At 45.1% G+C, this 16,880-nt stretch overlaps 3 protein-coding genes across 4 annotated transcripts; 1 reads left to right on the forward strand and 2 right to left on the reverse strand.

The window, feature by feature from the left end:
• Positions 1-206: 206 nt before the first annotated feature.
• On the reverse strand, positions 207-3,057 carry LOC143006728 (inositol monophosphatase 1-like). Its single transcript, XM_076157975.1, has 9 exons — positions 2,848-3,057; positions 1,829-1,920; positions 1,607-1,740; positions 1,414-1,518; positions 1,268-1,313; positions 1,077-1,185; positions 839-947; positions 527-678; positions 207-402 (listed from the first exon to the last, which is right to left on the reverse strand). The coding sequence occupies exons 1-9, from the start codon at positions 2,972-2,974 to the stop codon at positions 275-277; spliced, it is 1,002 nt and encodes a 333-aa protein (XP_076014090.1). The 5' UTR covers positions 2,975-3,057; the 3' UTR covers positions 207-274.
• Positions 3,058-3,077: 20 nt separating this feature from the next.
• Positions 3,078-8,947, reverse strand: LOC143006731 (inositol monophosphatase 1-like). Its single transcript, XM_076157980.1, has 9 exons — positions 8,829-8,947; positions 8,290-8,416; positions 7,842-7,975; positions 7,529-7,633; positions 7,217-7,262; positions 6,890-6,998; positions 6,598-6,706; positions 6,240-6,391; positions 3,078-6,114 (listed from the first exon to the last, which is right to left on the reverse strand). Exons 2-9 carry the CDS (start codon positions 8,350-8,352, stop codon positions 5,996-5,998), a joined length of 837 nt encoding a protein of 278 aa, XP_076014095.1. The 5' UTR covers positions 8,353-8,416; positions 8,829-8,947; the 3' UTR covers positions 3,078-5,995.
• LOC143006729 (ADP-ribosyl cyclase/cyclic ADP-ribose hydrolase 1-like) lies at positions 8,358-14,862 on the forward strand. 2 transcript variants are annotated; one of them, XM_076157977.1, is made up of 11 exons: positions 8,358-8,450; positions 9,727-11,677; positions 12,095-12,182; positions 12,349-12,472; positions 13,280-13,406; positions 13,542-13,677; positions 13,865-13,947; positions 14,039-14,112; positions 14,191-14,283; positions 14,376-14,462; positions 14,554-14,862. In XM_076157977.1, the coding sequence occupies exons 2-11, from the start codon at positions 11,675-11,677 to the stop codon at positions 14,651-14,653; spliced, it is 915 nt and encodes a 304-aa protein (XP_076014092.1). In that variant the 5' UTR covers positions 8,358-8,450; positions 9,727-11,674; the 3' UTR covers positions 14,654-14,862. The 2 variants fall into 2 exon arrangements, with proteins under 2 accessions (XP_076014092.1, XP_076014091.1); XM_076157976.1 differs by lacking the exon at positions 8,358-8,450 and adding an exon at positions 9,068-9,197.
• Positions 14,863-16,880: the final 2,018 nt, after the last annotated feature.

Genomic DNA, 16,880 nt, shown 5'->3' on the forward strand with positions numbered 1-16,880 from the left:
CACATGCATCTGCACATGAAACAGATGCACGGCGGTGCTGTAATGGTAATGCAGTAACTCTGACGGTTTTCTTCTTCTTCTTCTCTGACAGATAAATCACAGAACGGTAATCAAATGTAATTGCATGACGTTTGCTGCAAATGTGCTGTCAAAGTGAGAAACGAACCCCCCCCCTCCCCCCTGTATGCAAATGAGAACAATCAAGACTGATTACGGCGCTGCGTCTTTATTCCCATACAGCAAAGTGCTCATGTGTATGTATGTACGGCAGAATTCATTTCTCCTCCTTGGGAGCGTCGTCCCGTTTCACAGGGAACACCTCGATCTCCTTGATGATCCGCTGGGCGATGACGGCGTTGTTGGCCGAGACCATTCTGCGAGACATCACGTCGAACGGACCGCCTGATTGGTTGAAACAAAAGCAGTTGAACAAGCACATACACTAAGTTCTACTCCCACGATGGATAAGTACTCTGGGTTTGTAGGAGTACAGCCACCAGATGAACGTGTTAAGTTAGTTACGCACCGTCCACGTCCAGTAAAACTCCGCCCGCCTCCATGACGATAACGGCGCCGGCCGCGATGTCCCAGCAGTGGATCCCAATCTCGAAAAAGGCCTCCACCGACCCGGACGCCACCAGGCACATGTTAGTGGCGGCCGTCCCTGACCCACGAAGCCTGGATGAGACAAAAGACATTAAAGAGACGGAAAATGGCAAGGACCTGTGAGGGACGTGGAAGGGTGTGTGAGAGGGTGTGTGTGAGGGTGTGTCAGGGTGTGTGAGGGTGTGTGAGGGTGTGTGTGTGGGTGTGTGAGGGTGTGTGTGAGGGCGCTCACCCGTGCACCGGGATGCACAGGATCCTCTGCATGGTGGAGAAGATCTTGGACACCACGTCTTTGCTTCTGTCCGTCCCGTGTTCAGAGATGATGATGGACTTACGGATTTCTGCAAGAGGAAGAGGAAGAAGAAATACTCGATTCGTGCAACAAATTTCACCCAAAAACAGAGAACAATTGCCTCAGAGTACGAGTCATGATACATATGCATGAACTACTATAGTGGCTTTGGCCGCACCTTCCACGTCAGACACCTGGAGGCGCTCTCCGTTGCAGAAAGCTCCCTTCCCCTTCCTGCCTGTGTACATTTTGTCCTCCAAGCAGCTGTACACCACACCAAACTCCAGCTGCACACACACACACACACACACACACACGTAAACTCCTTTCTAAAGTATAAAAGTCTTTGAGTTACTCGATGTGACGTACCTGCTGGTTGACAGCGAAGGCGATGGACACGGCCACAAACGGGAATCTGGGAATGAACACAGATCAGAGCACGACTTTCCCCTTTCATATACAGACAACTTGTGTGTCTTGCCGCAGTGCCCTCGAGCAAGGCACTGAGCTCTTACCCGTGCACGAAGTTGGTGGTGCCGTCCACCGGGTCGATGATCCAAGTGGGGTTATCGGTGAGGACGCAGCGCTCGCCAGCCGCCACAGACTCCTCCCCGATGAAGCTGAAGGAGCCAATGAGAAACACGGAGACGTGAATGAAGACGTTGTGGTGCCAGGGAACAGGTGAAGGTCAACGGTTAGATTCCTCACCTGTGCGTGGGGAATTTACTCTTCAGAGTGCTGATGATGATCTTCTCCACCTTCTGGTCGGTCTGCGTGACGAGGTCCACAGACGTGCTCTTGGTCTTGATCTTGATATCGTCCTCTAGAGCTTTCCGGATTTCCTGCACAAAATCAAAGTCAGGAAGTTCACGTCTGGATCGGATCCCTCAAAACGTTTCAAACCGAGCTGGGATTGGTTCAAGCGTTTACCTCCCCGGCCTTATTGGCTACGATGACGGCGTAGTCGTACGCCTCCTGCCACGAGTCGGCCATTTTCTTCCTGCGTTCTTGCTGATGAGAGCCTGTAAAGGAACGCAAAGATGTAGTCGCTTAGACGCCCTTAAAGCCGAGCCGAGGCCGAGATCAACACCGCCTGATCAAGTGTTGACGTCTTCCCCTCTTGCTATACATTTTTGTCTCAACAGGCTTAACATTTCCGTCATAGAATCTCGAGACTCTGTTTGTTGTTTTCACGCTTGTCACCATTTTGAAGTGTTGACATCCTGTAAGGAAACAAACATGATGTCTCTCAAAGCTCTTAGCACACAGGCAGGTTGTCAAACGCTTCCCTATTCTCTCACCTCGTTGCCTCTTATAATTACTTTAATGTTTGTATTTTCTCTCATTAAACTTGATTCTCCTTCTTTTACATATTTTGAAATTACCGGTGTTACTTCTCCTGTTCTGTACTCCAAATGACTTCACAGATTCTGCAGGTTAATGTTGATATTTGCGAATTGAAAATTGAAGACATTTGTTTTCGTAATCACTTTGAAATGAGAGTTGATTGATAAGTTCTGAGCCTGAGTCCATTCACGGGTTCTCGTGGTAAAGAAGCTACAAACTAGGTGAGCCTGTAAGTCAGGATGCACTGCTGGCTGCGAGCCACGACTGTAGCCGTGCACCCGTTCACCTCCCCCACCTTCGCCACCTGATTCGCCTCCCCCGTCAGGCTTTCACCCATTTGGCCCTTTAGATGAGGGCAGAATAACAACTGATTTAGTTTTTGGGGATGAAGTAGAGTTTGCGGTAGCGTTTTCAAATAGGGTCACTGAGCGGGACAAAGCAATAACTGTGGCACCTGGAGCTTTCAACGGGAGTCTGAGAGACCAGCCACTGATTATGAACCTTTGTGCAGCTACGTCTCACACACACACACACACACACACACACACACACACACACACACACACAGACATACAGATAAATGGAACCAAAGAATCTCTCACCTGGATGAGTCGGAGGGTCAGGTCGTCGCAGTTTCGCCTCTAAATGTCGTCTGCCTCTGCAAAAGCTTAAAGAGAGAGAGAGAGATAGAGAGAGAGAGAGAGAGGCAGAGAGAGAGAGCAGCACCATCTCCACCCTCAAGTTTCCCCATCAGCAACCACACACACACACTTACACGACAGACCTGCAACAACATGATGCAGGATTACCAGTCAGATGGATGGAAAGGTTTCTGCAGGAGACACACACACACACACACACACTCCAAGGTTGGGTTTAACCCTAACGTGGGATTTAGCTTCACGTTCCTGTCACTTCTGTGTATTTCCTGACAGTTTTGCAGCTATTGGCTTTTCACTGTTGCACCCTTTTGCTGCTCTCCACTCATGGAAAACACTTTAAAAGCTCCCCTGAGTCATTACACAATGTAGTGAGAGTGTATGTGTGTCTGTGTGTATTCCCATTTCCCCTCCTATGAAAAGGGGACATAAACGCGACACAATATACCCAATTAAATTCAGCAACGTCAATCGACATTTTTCACTCTTTTATGTGCTTTGCAGTCTACTACTACTTAGTTTCACCGTCAAGCCCGCAAAAGCTCAAAAGATAAAAGTTACAGCTTTACGTGTCGGCTCGTTTGGGGGGAAATGTATGCTTTCACGTCCAGTTTAGAAAGGACAGAAGAAGAAGAAGAAGAAGACGAAGAAGAAGGTGGGTAAATGTGCGAAGGAAATAAAGAAGACGTTTATATAGTCTAAGATTCAAAGCTGAAGATGCAAAGGGAGATAAATGTCGTTAAAAGCTCTTGTCGTCTTATATTAAAGGCGATTGGTGCGATTAGAGAAGCGAGATCAAACATTAAGATTATGTTTATAATGGGATAAACTCACAGGATTGACTCCGCCCCTATAAATTATACATACAGTTTCTATTGGAATTTTAAGTCAACACAGCCACGGACACAGCACCCGAAGATGTGTGTGTGTGTGTGTGTGGGTGGCTGAATGTGTGTGTGTGTGTGTGTGTGTGGGCCAGATGGACGTAGACGTGGCGTGGAGGTGGCGTGGGACGACTGCGACATCACTCCAGACTGAGCAAGAGATCAGCTGAGTCGCAATCTCACCGCAAAGCCTTTTGTTGCGAAAACTGGGTTATGAAATTAAAGTGGCCTATGCTGCAACATCCATTAAACCTGCGAGACGTGACATCATCACAGCCAGACGCCGTTAATCTCTTTACCAAAATTATTCACCGACAGATGCAACTTTTGAGCCATATGTCATCATTTACTCTTTGATCTGTACCATCTGAGCAGTTGTGTCTATCAATCTTCAAATTTTGGTACATCATGGTTCAGTTGTTCTCTTTACTTGAAGGCATCATCCATGTCTCTGTGTCTTTAACATCGGAAGTTATAAAGCTTTTAATTTGATGTTTTGACCAGAAAAGCGGACATCTGACAGATTTGCACCTATTTGTGAAAAGGCGTTTAAACTCTTGAGTGCAACAAAACAAGCAGAAGCAGGATGTCTCTCTCTCTCTCTAGACCAGACGTGAACACTTTGAACCTGTTCTTTATGTCTGCCATCACATAGAAAACACACAGGATAAAGAGCAAAGTCACGAGTTCATTATCTCATCTGTTGTCCAACCTACGGCCCCAGATTCGTGATCCTAAGCGACAGTCAGCGCATCGCAATCGGACCGGCAGGTGTCGGGGGTATCCGAGGGACAGGAGGACATCGCGGCGTCTCGGATACGGACGTGCCGTTTCCCCCCCCTCGCCCCCTTTTTGTTCCTTTGTGTGCCGAACTAAGAGGAGCAGGTAGACGGGCGGAGGGGAAGTGATGAGTCGAGCAGTGCAAATAGATCAGACCTGCTGTCTGGCTGACAGGTCCATTATGAATAATACATCCTGGTTGATGGATGTTTTTGGATGTTTGGATCCGTGGATTCACAGCTATAAATGAGGCCCGGTGTCTGACATTGAACTAAGTTGAAAGTCAGCGGTGCGGAGTGAAAGGTGTAAGCCCGGGGGATGTTCCTCTGTCCGAACGCTCCGCAGTCTTCGCCCCGTCAAACCTTTGCTGAGGAACGCGTGAGCCCCGGCAAGACTTCAAGGAAAGCCGAGAATCTGTCGAATTTCAGCTTTTTTGTGAGAGACGGCGTCGCTCTACAGTTTTGTGACAGCAGCCGTGTTTCCGCTGACCTCACTGAGAATTGAAAAATGTGTGACGGGAACGCACAAACATTGAATCTCACATCATCTGGTCGGGACATGGTGTCTAGAAGACAAGGTACAAGAACATTGTTGTCAAAATAGGGAAGTCTTAGTTTGCTGCGTTTGGTAACGTCGGCTTGGATTTCTTAAGGTGGCAAATGAATGTTTTACGTCTTTCTGCCGTGTCAGAGGTCAAGGCCGGCTTCCTCTTTGTTTGGCGTTCAGTGGATGTTGTTGTCTTCTAAAGTATCGTCTTAGGTCGTCTTATACGCAGAAGAAAGGTAAATTTGAATGTTTTGGGTCGTAGCAAACACGGCACACAGTTGATTGACTCATATGCAAGCCTGGAGGGGGCGGAGCCACATTTAGCAGAGACGCTTGATTGAACGCACGTGAGATGAGGCGTTTATGGACAAACAGTACGCTCTATTGCTTTGTCTAATTTCTTCATCTGTGTGTTTTGAACAATGCTTTTGTTCCTCTTTGCCTGTATTTCAACATGAATTTGCTACGGCAACGAGACAACTGAAGAGGCGGATCACAATAAGATGATATTTACTTTATTTTATGCCTCAAGAAACAGGGTTCAAATTTAAACGTAAGCATCTGCAAAAATACATTTAGGCACCAGAACCCTCAAGTAACTTCCTGCAAGTCTGCACTATTCATCGATACAACTCTGACCCACACAAACAAAAACAAATGAGTGCTTAAGTCATAAAATGTTAGAACAAATAAATAAGATAAACACGTGCTGTAAACAAAAACAACATACAGGAATTATGTGATCATAACTTCCCAAAAAAAACGTAAAATGGGAAAGTGTTTAGTGTTTAAATGATATTGAGATAAACCTGCTCAGATGTTCTTGAGGCAAACACTGAATCTGGTTAAAAAAAACAGTTTAGTGTGCGTGTGAAGGCAAACTAACTGTCTGCGTCGTCTCGCCCGCAGGGGAACACGGTTACCTCCTTGGCGATGCGCTCAGCTATCGCCTTGCTGCTTGCCACGATCAGCCGCCGGGACATCACATCAAATGGGCCACCTGGTGCACAGCAGAGACATTCAGAGTCACAACGTTTGATTCCCTAATGCATAGATAGACGTTCTTCATTCATGCTTTGGCTCGGTGTGACTGATCACAGCTCACCTTTTATAGAAATGACTTACCTGAGATGTCCATGATGACTCCCCCGGCTTCGGTCACAACTGCCGCCCCTCCGGCCATGTCCCAGCAGTGGATTCCGATGTGATAATACGCATCAGCTGATCCACATGCTACCAAACACATGTTCACAGCTGCACTGCCCGGGGAGCGGATGCTGCGGATAGAAATGGAATTAAAGCGGTGAAGTCAAGTGCAAACAACACACCGTCACCTTACAGATGGTACATACTGTGTGTGTGTGTGTGTGTGTATGTGTGTGTGTGTGTGTGTGTGTGTGTGTGTGTGTGTGTGTGTGTGTGTGTGTGTGTGTGTGTGTGTGTGTGTGTGTGTGTGTGTGTGTGTGTGTGTGTGTGTGTTTACCCGTGTACAGGGATGGAGAGGATGGACCTGATGTTTGCCATCAATGTGTCAAAATGCACAGGATCCTTCTTGAAGCCCATTTCTGTCAGCACCAGAGACTTGGTAATGTCTACAAGGGAAGAAAAGGATGCATATTTTATACAAATATATACTTTAAATTAAGTAAAAACACAATACCAGCATATTATGTACAGTATTGAGCTTATTCATTCATGCACAAGCTGCCAAACTGAGTCGCATTGTGTAACTAAAGGTTTTGGCTCTATCTAGTGGTGTATCTTGCTAACTTCACCTTCCTGTCCCGACACTTTGATGGGCTGGCCGTTGCAGAAGGCTCCTTTCCCTCTCCGTGCCGTGTACATTTTGTCCTCGACGCAGCTGTAGACAATCCCAAACTCCACCTGAGACCAAAACATAGAGATGATGTATATATGACTATAATGAACATATAATAATAGAACAATCATACAGATAACAGGAGATAAATGTTCCCGAGGGTTCGTACAGCTTGTGAGATATTCATTAGATTACTGGAGCAATAATCTTGTTATGGTTGCTCAAAATGAAGATGTTAACATAAAGGAAATAGTTTTATCCACAAGCATCAAAGCCTCCTTACCTCCTTATTCACAGTGAAGCCGATTGATACAGACACAAAAGGAAATCTGCGTAAAAACAAAAGCACAGCGCATTTGTTTAGTGAATTCCCCGAAGATTAGAACACAGAGGAATCAATTTCTCTAATCAGTTAAGGTTCATCTAAACTGGCTTATTATCCTTAGCAGAGAGGTCATTCCAGGGAAGGAGCTAATTAAAAGATAAAAATAGAGTGGAGGAGCTAAAAAGCTCAAACAAATCTCCCACAGTGCTCCTTGTTTTTAAGTGGCACAAACAGAAGTGGAGCCCAGTAAACTACAGTACAGAACTTCACCTGTGGACAAAGTTGGTCGTGCCGTCCACGGGGTCGATGATCCAAGTGGGGTTGTCGGTCAGAATACTGGGCTCTCCCGCCGCTACAGACTCCTCGCCTATGAAGCTTCAGAGAGCAACAGAGTGGAGAAGTGAGAGATGATTGAGTTCATGTTTTTACTTTATTATCTACAAAATGGTGCCCAGCTCACATTGAGTTGAGGAATTGAGGAAGAATGTAGACGTCATAAAAGTGTGTGTGTGTGTGTGTGTGTGTGTGTGTGTGTGTGTGTGTGTGTGTGTGTGTGTCTCTCTGCGGTGGCGGGGTCATGTACCTGTGTGAGGGGTACTTCGCCTTGATGGAGGAGATAATGAGCTGTTCCACCGCCTGGTCCGTCTTGGTCACCAGGTCGACTGGCGAGCTCTTCTCCATCACGGCGATGTCCTCCTGCAACGCCTCGCGGATCACCTGTCTCACACACACACGATGATGAGGCATACAGCAAGGATCAGCAGGACTCTATGACTAGTTAGTCATAGAGTAAGGAGCTCAAACCAGACACACATCACACTTCCTGTTTGTTTGATTTAAGAATGGAGTTTGAGGAAGGCATCATTCTTTACTTCCTCGTTATTATCGTCACGGTTGCAAATACTTCATTAATTACTATTTGACAGAACTGCATCACCGCACATACTCACACATTCCTCATAATCATTACATTTGTTTTACTTTGACTCTAAGCAGCATCTTTTATTTTGACAGCTTCAAAATGGTCTCACCTTCCCAGCCCGGTGTGCGACCTCCACACACAGATCCATACACTCCTGCCACGGGTCAGTCATGGTGAGGGCGGAGCAGAGAGGGCGACGAAGATCCACAGGTAAACAGGCAGCACGTCCCGGGATCCTTGTGGGAGGAGGAAGAAGATGAACACAGACAGGTACGGATTGACGGAAGCAGCCAGGGGTGTACAGGATTAACGAGTGACCGTGTGAACAGGTGAATTTCGCTTAGTTCCTCCGGTACACCACTCAAAGCAACTCGTACAGACATATTTCAATTGAAGTCACCGGTTCGCCGGTACATCATTTAGTCTACAACACCGGCGGTGTTACAGAGGATGTTAAAAACACAACGCAGGACTAAGGTATATTATTAGAAAGCAGGCAAAGCTAGGTTAGCTAGCTATCGTGCTAGCTAGCTCTACACTAAGGAAGCGGATAAAACGCCTTTAATCGTTATGTCAGTTGCAGCATTAAAAATTAAAACAACAATCTTATTTAAAGCCGTAATGTATTTGTAGAAACTTCTTGTGTACCTTAATTAAATAACAAAAATGCAGAAAACAAATTTATTCCTCGACTTGTTGTGGACCAGACAGTACCCGGAGGAAGTGCAGACTTCAGTAGTGATTTGCTATCTCTCTGAGCTATGGCCCCGCCCCTGGCTCTGTTTCCCCTTGTTGTTGTTGTGATGGGTGGGACTCGGAAATCAACCCTAACTGTGATTGGTCAAAAATTAAAACTGATCTAAAAGCGTTGCTCTCATTGGCTAGAACAAAGCCTTACGCCCTTTCAGGAAACTGACTCAATGTAGCAGATAATCTCGTTTTTCTAGACCTAAAAGACTTTGAACAATATAAATAATATATCTTCTCTATACAGTAAAATGGAGGACTTCTACAAGTGTGAGTAGTGACCTTTTGTATTGGGAAATCATAAGAAATGTTCGTAAATATGTAGATACATACTTAACCTCAGTGTCACTTCCACATAGTTGCCATAGGTTCCGAATAATACGAGATTAAGTAAACATGCCATAGTTGCCCTTAGTAACGTTGACCGTTGATGGCCTGTGTGTTCTGATTCGATTTGGTTGAATGTCACTAAATCCTGCTACCGGCCAGTCAGCTGAGTCAGGAGTGAAGGGAAAGTTTACTTTTGTTGTCAATTTAAGTATGGCAATTTACAATTTAAGCATTTAGTTTGATGCTTAATTGGACAGATGTTGACAGATAATGAACAGATGTATACAAAGACATTATTAGGGATATTTGCTGACGCTATATGGTGTTTTAAATTGACATTTTAATATGCAAAGTAACTTGGATACATGTAGAGAGTAACATGTACAACATTTCCCCCTTTGATTTAATAAAAAGTGCTCTTACCATAAACATTATGTTGATGTTGCTTTTATGTCTCTGCCTCGATCAGACTGGAAGAATCTCAGTCTGGATCCAAACTCGGCTTATCAAGAGCTCAGACTGACCGAGGACGACACCGCGGCGACCTACGTGCAGGATCCAGACGGGGTCCCCGAGCGCCCGGAGAGGTTCGACTACTGGGAGCAGGCGCTGTGCCGAGAGAGCCTGACCGAGCGCTGCTACTGGGAGGCGGCGTGGAGCGGGAGCGGGAGCGGGATCGGGCAGGTGTGCGTCGCTCTGTCGTACTCAGGGATCTGCAGGAAGGGCGCCGGGGACGAGTGTCGTTTGGGGATGAACGGGCTATCCTGGAGTTTGGAATGTTCGGATTTCGGGTTCAGCTTCTGGCACGACGGCACTCGCACCGCTTTAAAAACCCCTACCTGCCAGAGGATCGGGGTACACCTGGATCACACGGCAGGGACTCTGGAGTTCTACGCCGTCGGTGACTCGCCGACTCTCATCCACAGGGTCCGAACCGCATTCACGCAGCCTCTGTATCCGGGGTTTGAGTTCTACAGCTACGGCGACCATATTAAACTTTATCACCTGCAGGAGGGTACGGAGCCCAAAACGGCCGATGACCAGAATATGTGACAATCCGAATGTCAAATAAATGTTTAATGGCGACACTTAACTAACACTTTCGTCCAGAAGGTGGCAGCAACGCACCTAAAACTGTATTCTGTATTGACAGCACGTACTCGAGGATGCCATAAGTGAAATGAGGGACTATAGATAGAATTATTTATATATAATAGGACATTAGTGTATCCTTAAAGTGCAATTTTCATTTAATAATAAAAAATATAAATTGCATATTTGGGGGTCTTGGCAGGTGAAATACTTTTAAAGCTCTTTTTCATTTTTAGATACACAGTTAACACTCATGATGCTCAATGGCCCTTCTGCTCACTCTGTGGTCTTAAACAAACAAACACACACGCACACGCACACACACACACACACACACACACACACACACACACACACACACACACACACACACACACACACACACACACACACACACACACACACACACACACACTGGACTTTGTGATGTGCTACAACAACAGAATCAAATGCTGTGGTAACTGGAAGAGAAGCAGAACGCTTCCCCCCAAAGAATCAAACATTTTTAATTGGCTACTTAGGAGTTTTTGCTTTGTTCCATTTTGAATACTCGTCTATTTGAAGAAGATTAAATATAATCAGAGCGGAACTGGAAGATGGGATGTTTAGCTTTATTACTTGTGGTACTTCCTCAATGGCAATTTGTCCAATGGGCTTCTAGTAAATTACTACAAAGGGATGTTAAATATAACAATAGTGGCAAGGGTGGCTTGTTAAAATAAGTGATGGGTGGGAATTTTTGAGGATCTGCCCAGCTCAATAATCTTGGAGTATTTCCTGTCAGTGAGCTATGATAGACAGGAAGACAAGATAGGACAGAACAGGAACATTAGTGACACCTATGAGTCATGTATGTCATTACCAGAAAAGTAAGTAAATACACTGAAAAATGGCAACAAATGAGCCACAAACAGCCATTTAATGATAAATGCGCACTTAAATTACAACATGTGTTTGCACCTCTTGTCTTTGTTGCCCCTGTCTTGAGTTTTTGTCACAGTCTGCAGCACATACAGCCTTTCTCTGTCTAACCAACGCCACAATGTCCCAGGGAAAAACCCAGCAGAGGCCTGGGTGGAAGCATGTTAACAGCTCCGTAATGAGAGTCACACGGGCTGCATCATTTGCAAAAGGAGGAGGTTGGAAAAGCAAAGGAAGCCCGATCACAACGTAGAAGACGTTTCTCCCCGGGCTGTGGAGGAGCTGCGTCCGTCCACCTATGAGCGTCGGCGTCTTTGGCACATCGAGGCTCCGTTTGCGGGTTCGATTTGGGGGCTGAGCCGGGCCTACGCTGGCTTTGGGATACTAAATGTTCGATTTGGAGAATGGTGAGTGTTCTTACCAACAAGGCAAACTGTGCATGTGCAATGATTCATTCTGTTAATCACATGTTTAGATAATAATGGTGCCACAGTCTTAATGTCACTTGGAGGGAATTCCCAGTCGCAGGAGATTCATTATTAAAATTGACCTGATCGGAATTCGATTGTGAAGCTGCCAACGTTTACACCTACAGAGAAACAGAAATGGCGGGAGGCAGTAACATGCCTTAGGGGTGATTTGATTAAAGTCAATCATGCAGGGACAAACAAACAAGCTGCAGGTTCTCACAGGGGCTCTGCTGGCCTCACGCCACATAACGCCACATCACACAAACATGAGGCAACACAAGACTTTTAACCCTGTAGGAGAAACCACAATCTGGATTCACACTTTGATTTCCACTCTTGATCTCCTCCTGACAGTTTCTCAGGGACAATGAGACACCCAGAGTCCCTTTGCCCACCATCATCATGCCCGCCTCGAAACTATCCGCCGCCTCAGTGACAATATGTAAGTAACTCCCAAAGAGCGTGCGATTCATCCATATTAACGAGCAGTTTCTCTCTGTCTTTGTTGCTTCCTTTCCTTTCTTCTCTCCTCTCCTTTGATGCGTTCCACCCAAAGCGCCTCAGATAATGGCCTCCTTTCTTTTATCCTTTATATCTGTTTTTCAAAGGCCTTCTCGTGCTCCTGCTTGGCCCGAGTCAACTGAGAGCGCGGCACGGAACCACCCCCAACATAAAGCACATCGTGGTGGGAAGGTGTTACAACTACATCACGCTAGTTAATCCCGGCCTCAGGTAACACACAGCTCAGCCATTTATCCTCATGTGATCACATTTCCAGAGTATCGTGTGGCCTCAGTTAGCAAACAGTGACTGATTTGGACATTGATTTCACTCTGCTAAGGCAATAAATCAATGACCATACGACGATTTATTATTATAATCAGACAGGTCCACATCTGTTCCCTCACCTGGCAGACTCTCATTAATGATGGCCATGTATACATTATTTCTCCCCTTAATTTTAGCCCAGACCAGAATAATTGTAATACAGCGTGCGTGTTAACGTACCAATTGAAGTTTCAGATCAAAAACCGTTCTGCGACTCGACTTTCCCGGCAACTTTCCGTCCCCCTCCCAGAACTCAAACCAGAAGAATTCTGCCTGGCAGCAGAATTCTGTCAAAACACAGAGGACACATTCAGGACGTGTGTCCTAAATGAAGGGAGTCAGCGCTTGTTTTGATGTGCGTTAGAATGTTTGAATGTTTGGCAGGATGTGGCTCATGTGTCTGCTTCCTGTCTGCTCCAGAAAATGTTTCTCATTTCATACAAAACACTTAAATTTGCTATTACATCATCATCCCACTCAATGAACCTTATAATAGATCTAATTTTGATTTACAATTGCACTACAGGTTTAAGACTTAAGTTCAAATGACATTGTGGTGGAATTTCATGTGATCTGACCAAACTTAAGTATCTTATCTTATAGAGTCAATCGATGTACTACCATTTGTTAAATTTTACGAGGATTCTGACAATGGAAGCTATCTTCTGTTCTGTCTCTGTGTGTGTGTGTGTTTGTTTTATCTGTCTTCAGGTTTGACTGTGAGAAGGTCTGGAGACACTTTGAGGAGGCCGTTTCCTGTCAGTCTTCTTGTAACGTGACGACGAGAGATTACCATCAGCTGTTTGGTGCTGTGCCACAGAGTTGGCCTTGTGACACGGTCGGTCAGCGAGAGCAACATTCCTAAGAACCTTTATCGTGTCGCCTATCTGTCTCACGTGGGTGCGTTTGTGCAATTGTGTGAAACACCAACCTGCCCTGCTGCTGCCTTAACTTGTCCCCCCCTCTGTTTCAGTTGTTGTTGTGGAGTAAGACCCGCATGCTGATGCACAGCTACGCCGCGGTGCTCCGTCACCACTGGACCCTGGAGGACACGCTGGTCGGCTACATGTTCAACAACCTCATCTGGTGCGGGCGAGAGGAAGACTCAGGTGGGTTTGGTTAAAGAGTGTTTAAATACCAAGCACACAACTCCAGTAGCTGAGTTATGACACAACAAGCCCCGACATCATCAGCTCTCAACACCTAAACTACACTTTTTTAATCCATGTATACTTCTATTTTACAAGTGATGTAAAGTATTCTTTTCTAAGTAACATCACTGTATTTGTCACACAGGTTTTGATTTCCATTCTTGCCCGGAGTGGTCGGCGTGTAGTGATCATCCCGTCTATTCCTTATGGCGGCAGGCCTCACAAAATGTAACGCACGCCGTTTTCTACCCCAATCAGTCAAGTTCAGCCTTTAACTGTGGCTCTAAACTGGCTTCCCCCTGCATCATCTGTGTGTTAGTTTGCAGAGATGGCCTGCGGTAACGTCACCGTGCTGCTCAACGGCTCTATTGAAAACGCTTTTAGCAGGAAAAGGTAAACAAGACGAGGCAAAGATGGTCCGGCGAAGCTTTTATCGATTGTGCAGTAAAATCCTTCCTTTCCATCTGGCAGCATGTTTGGGAGTGTGGAACTGGACGGCCTGAACCCGCAAATGGTGGATCATGTCAACATCAAGGTGGTGACCGATTTGGAGGGACCCTTCATGTGAGGACACACACAAGCAGCAGACCCCACAGCTGCAAACACACAAAACGTTTCATATCTGGCAACTGGGCGCCTTTGTTTGTCTTCTGCAGAGAGTCATGCAGCCAAGGATCTATTGTGGACCTGATCCAAAACCTTCGCTCCAGAGGTTTCCGCTGGACGTGTACAGACAACGACCAGTAAGTCCCACTATCCAGTCCACTAAGAGATGGACACATGTTGGCTTTAAGGCACCAAGGAATGGCTAAAAATGTTTATTTTTGTCCACAGGACCCTGATGATCCTTCAGTGTGTCCAAAACCCAGAACTGTCCTACTGCCAGACACATGCACACAGTTTATCACACCGAAAAATGTCAACGTTTGAATGAATCACTGAGCAAAAAGCTTCTATTGTTTTTATGTTTTAAGTGATAACCTCATTTTGTTGTTCAATGTTAATTCCAATGCATACTAACATTATTCTAATTCAATTACTAGCAATGTAAATACTTTGTGATAACAGTTATTATTAAACTGAAAATGAAAATAAATGATAATGATTATAGTTTTATTGGCAGACTGAATGATTAAACTAAAGGCTGATTGATTGACACGTGCTTGAACTGGGAATGTTTGACTTGTTGACGTTTCTGAGACCGAAGTTCACCATTGCCACACTCTGTGGGGCCACACTTATTACATAAGAGTTTGTAACATTTTAGAGATCATTTGCAACATTTGAATGATATATTCTGAACCAAGACACAGGATTTCTGATTATTACAAGTAACCTTGTTCTTCTTCTCAAGGCTTTTACATGTTTTAAATAGTTTGCAGGATTTTATTTCAACCTTGAACCAAGATACACACTTGTGATTTATTTATTTATGGTACAAGATGAACTCACCATGAACCCCCACCACTATTTTATTTGATCATTAAGTCATTACATTGTGCAGCACCTGTTTGCTGATAAGCGTTTAACTTTCCTCGACATACCCAAAGGTCCGTGTCATTTTAAGTTCACACTTCATGAACACTTGGTGACCTTTGAAAGGCTCTTGAATCAGAGCTCAGTCTTCTTTTCTACTGCTGATTAGGGTGGCTTCCATGAAGTACACCCTGTTGGAGCGTATGTACTGTAGTTTCTTGGTTTTAACGTCTGGAGTGGATTTAATGACAGGTCTAGTTGCGTAATCTGCTCATTGACTCACCAGCTGCCAGTATACTGACAGAGCAAAACTGGAAAGACCACCAAGAGCAAAGGTTAATTTAATCATCAATAACTTCATGAAAGGTTCCAGGCAGAACTGCCACTCTTGTTCAGACATGCACCGCAAATAAACACCGCATTGGTGTTTTGTACTGTGAAATGCCATCACGATATTATGCTTTGATATTTCTGTTCCTTCTGAATGCCTGTCCATGCAGGTATCAACCTGCAATCATATATTAAGGCCAGTAAAACATAGTTTACGAATCACAGTGGATCAACAGTGGAGTTCCAGAACATAAGACAACATCAAACTTAGCAAAGCCACTACTGTGTTGTCCCCAAGCTAACAGAGTTGTAACAATGATGTTATAATGTCTCCTAAAGGCTCAATAGTGAATGCTGGCATCCCAGAGTCCCCATTTCCTCCAGGTTGTTTTCCACTGTGCCTTGGATCAATGTGTTGATGTTTCACTGCACTGCCACTTCACATGTGCCTGTGCCTGGTTATCTTCCTGATAACCAGGTCTTGGTGGTTGGTTGGGTTCATCTACTAACGTCTCCAAGCTTAAGTTTCCCTCCTACACATGAGGAGTTCCAATGCTCTGCGAGCTCTGGTTCGCATCTAGTTGCTGTGAGTAAGTAGTGGTCAGTGTGAGCCCATTGGGGTCTGTTCCCTCCAGTCAGCTGTTTCTCCCTGCTGCCACAAGGTCTTTGCCTCGTCGTCCACTGTTCTTTCTCTGCAGTCACAGGACGAGTCCAGATGATCAGATTCAACACTAGACGTTATAATCCATTGTTTTATTAAACTAAAATCGGTTTATTTCATATATATTCATGTTTTCAAAGAGATAGTATTTTGTTTCCTACCATATTAATTTATGTTGAACCAAACTCATCATAAACAGACATTTTCTACCCTTTTCTTTCTTTTACCAAGGTTCTGGGTTGTTTTACTTCTCTTATACTGGATGTGGAATCATGTTGCAGAAATGGAAACTTTCTGTAGCTTTCATAATTTGGCTGTATCCAGCCCAAGGAACGTCTGTGAGTTTATGGGGCTTTCATTTTGAAGTTCCACATCAGAGTGGCTTGAAACTTGTTGACTGGCAGACAGAGGTGTGGCACAATCTGGCAAAACTGGAATTACGGTGTGTGAATGATAATGAAACAAGCATGGCCTACGGCAGTCGTATTCTGGAGGTGCTCAGCGCTCGGAGAGGGTTTCTTTTATTGAACAATCTCACATGTTGGATTAGATAATTTCTGACATTAGTTGGGAGGCTTCTGATTTGTAATCAATGATAACATAGGCCACCGCAGAAGCTTCTTAGATGGCCCAGGGCCCACAGTTTGGGCACCGCGGTCATAATAGAGCTGCACGCTGATTGGACGAGAGACGC

The sequence above is a fragment of the Genypterus blacodes genome, unplaced genomic scaffold, assembly GCF_046128005.1.
Source record: "Genypterus blacodes isolate CSIRO-AG114 ecotype Tasmania unplaced genomic scaffold, CSIRO-AGI_Gbla_v1 ptg000076l_1, whole genome shotgun sequence".
NCBI lineage: Eukaryota > Metazoa > Chordata > Actinopteri > Ophidiiformes > Ophidiidae > Genypterus > Genypterus blacodes.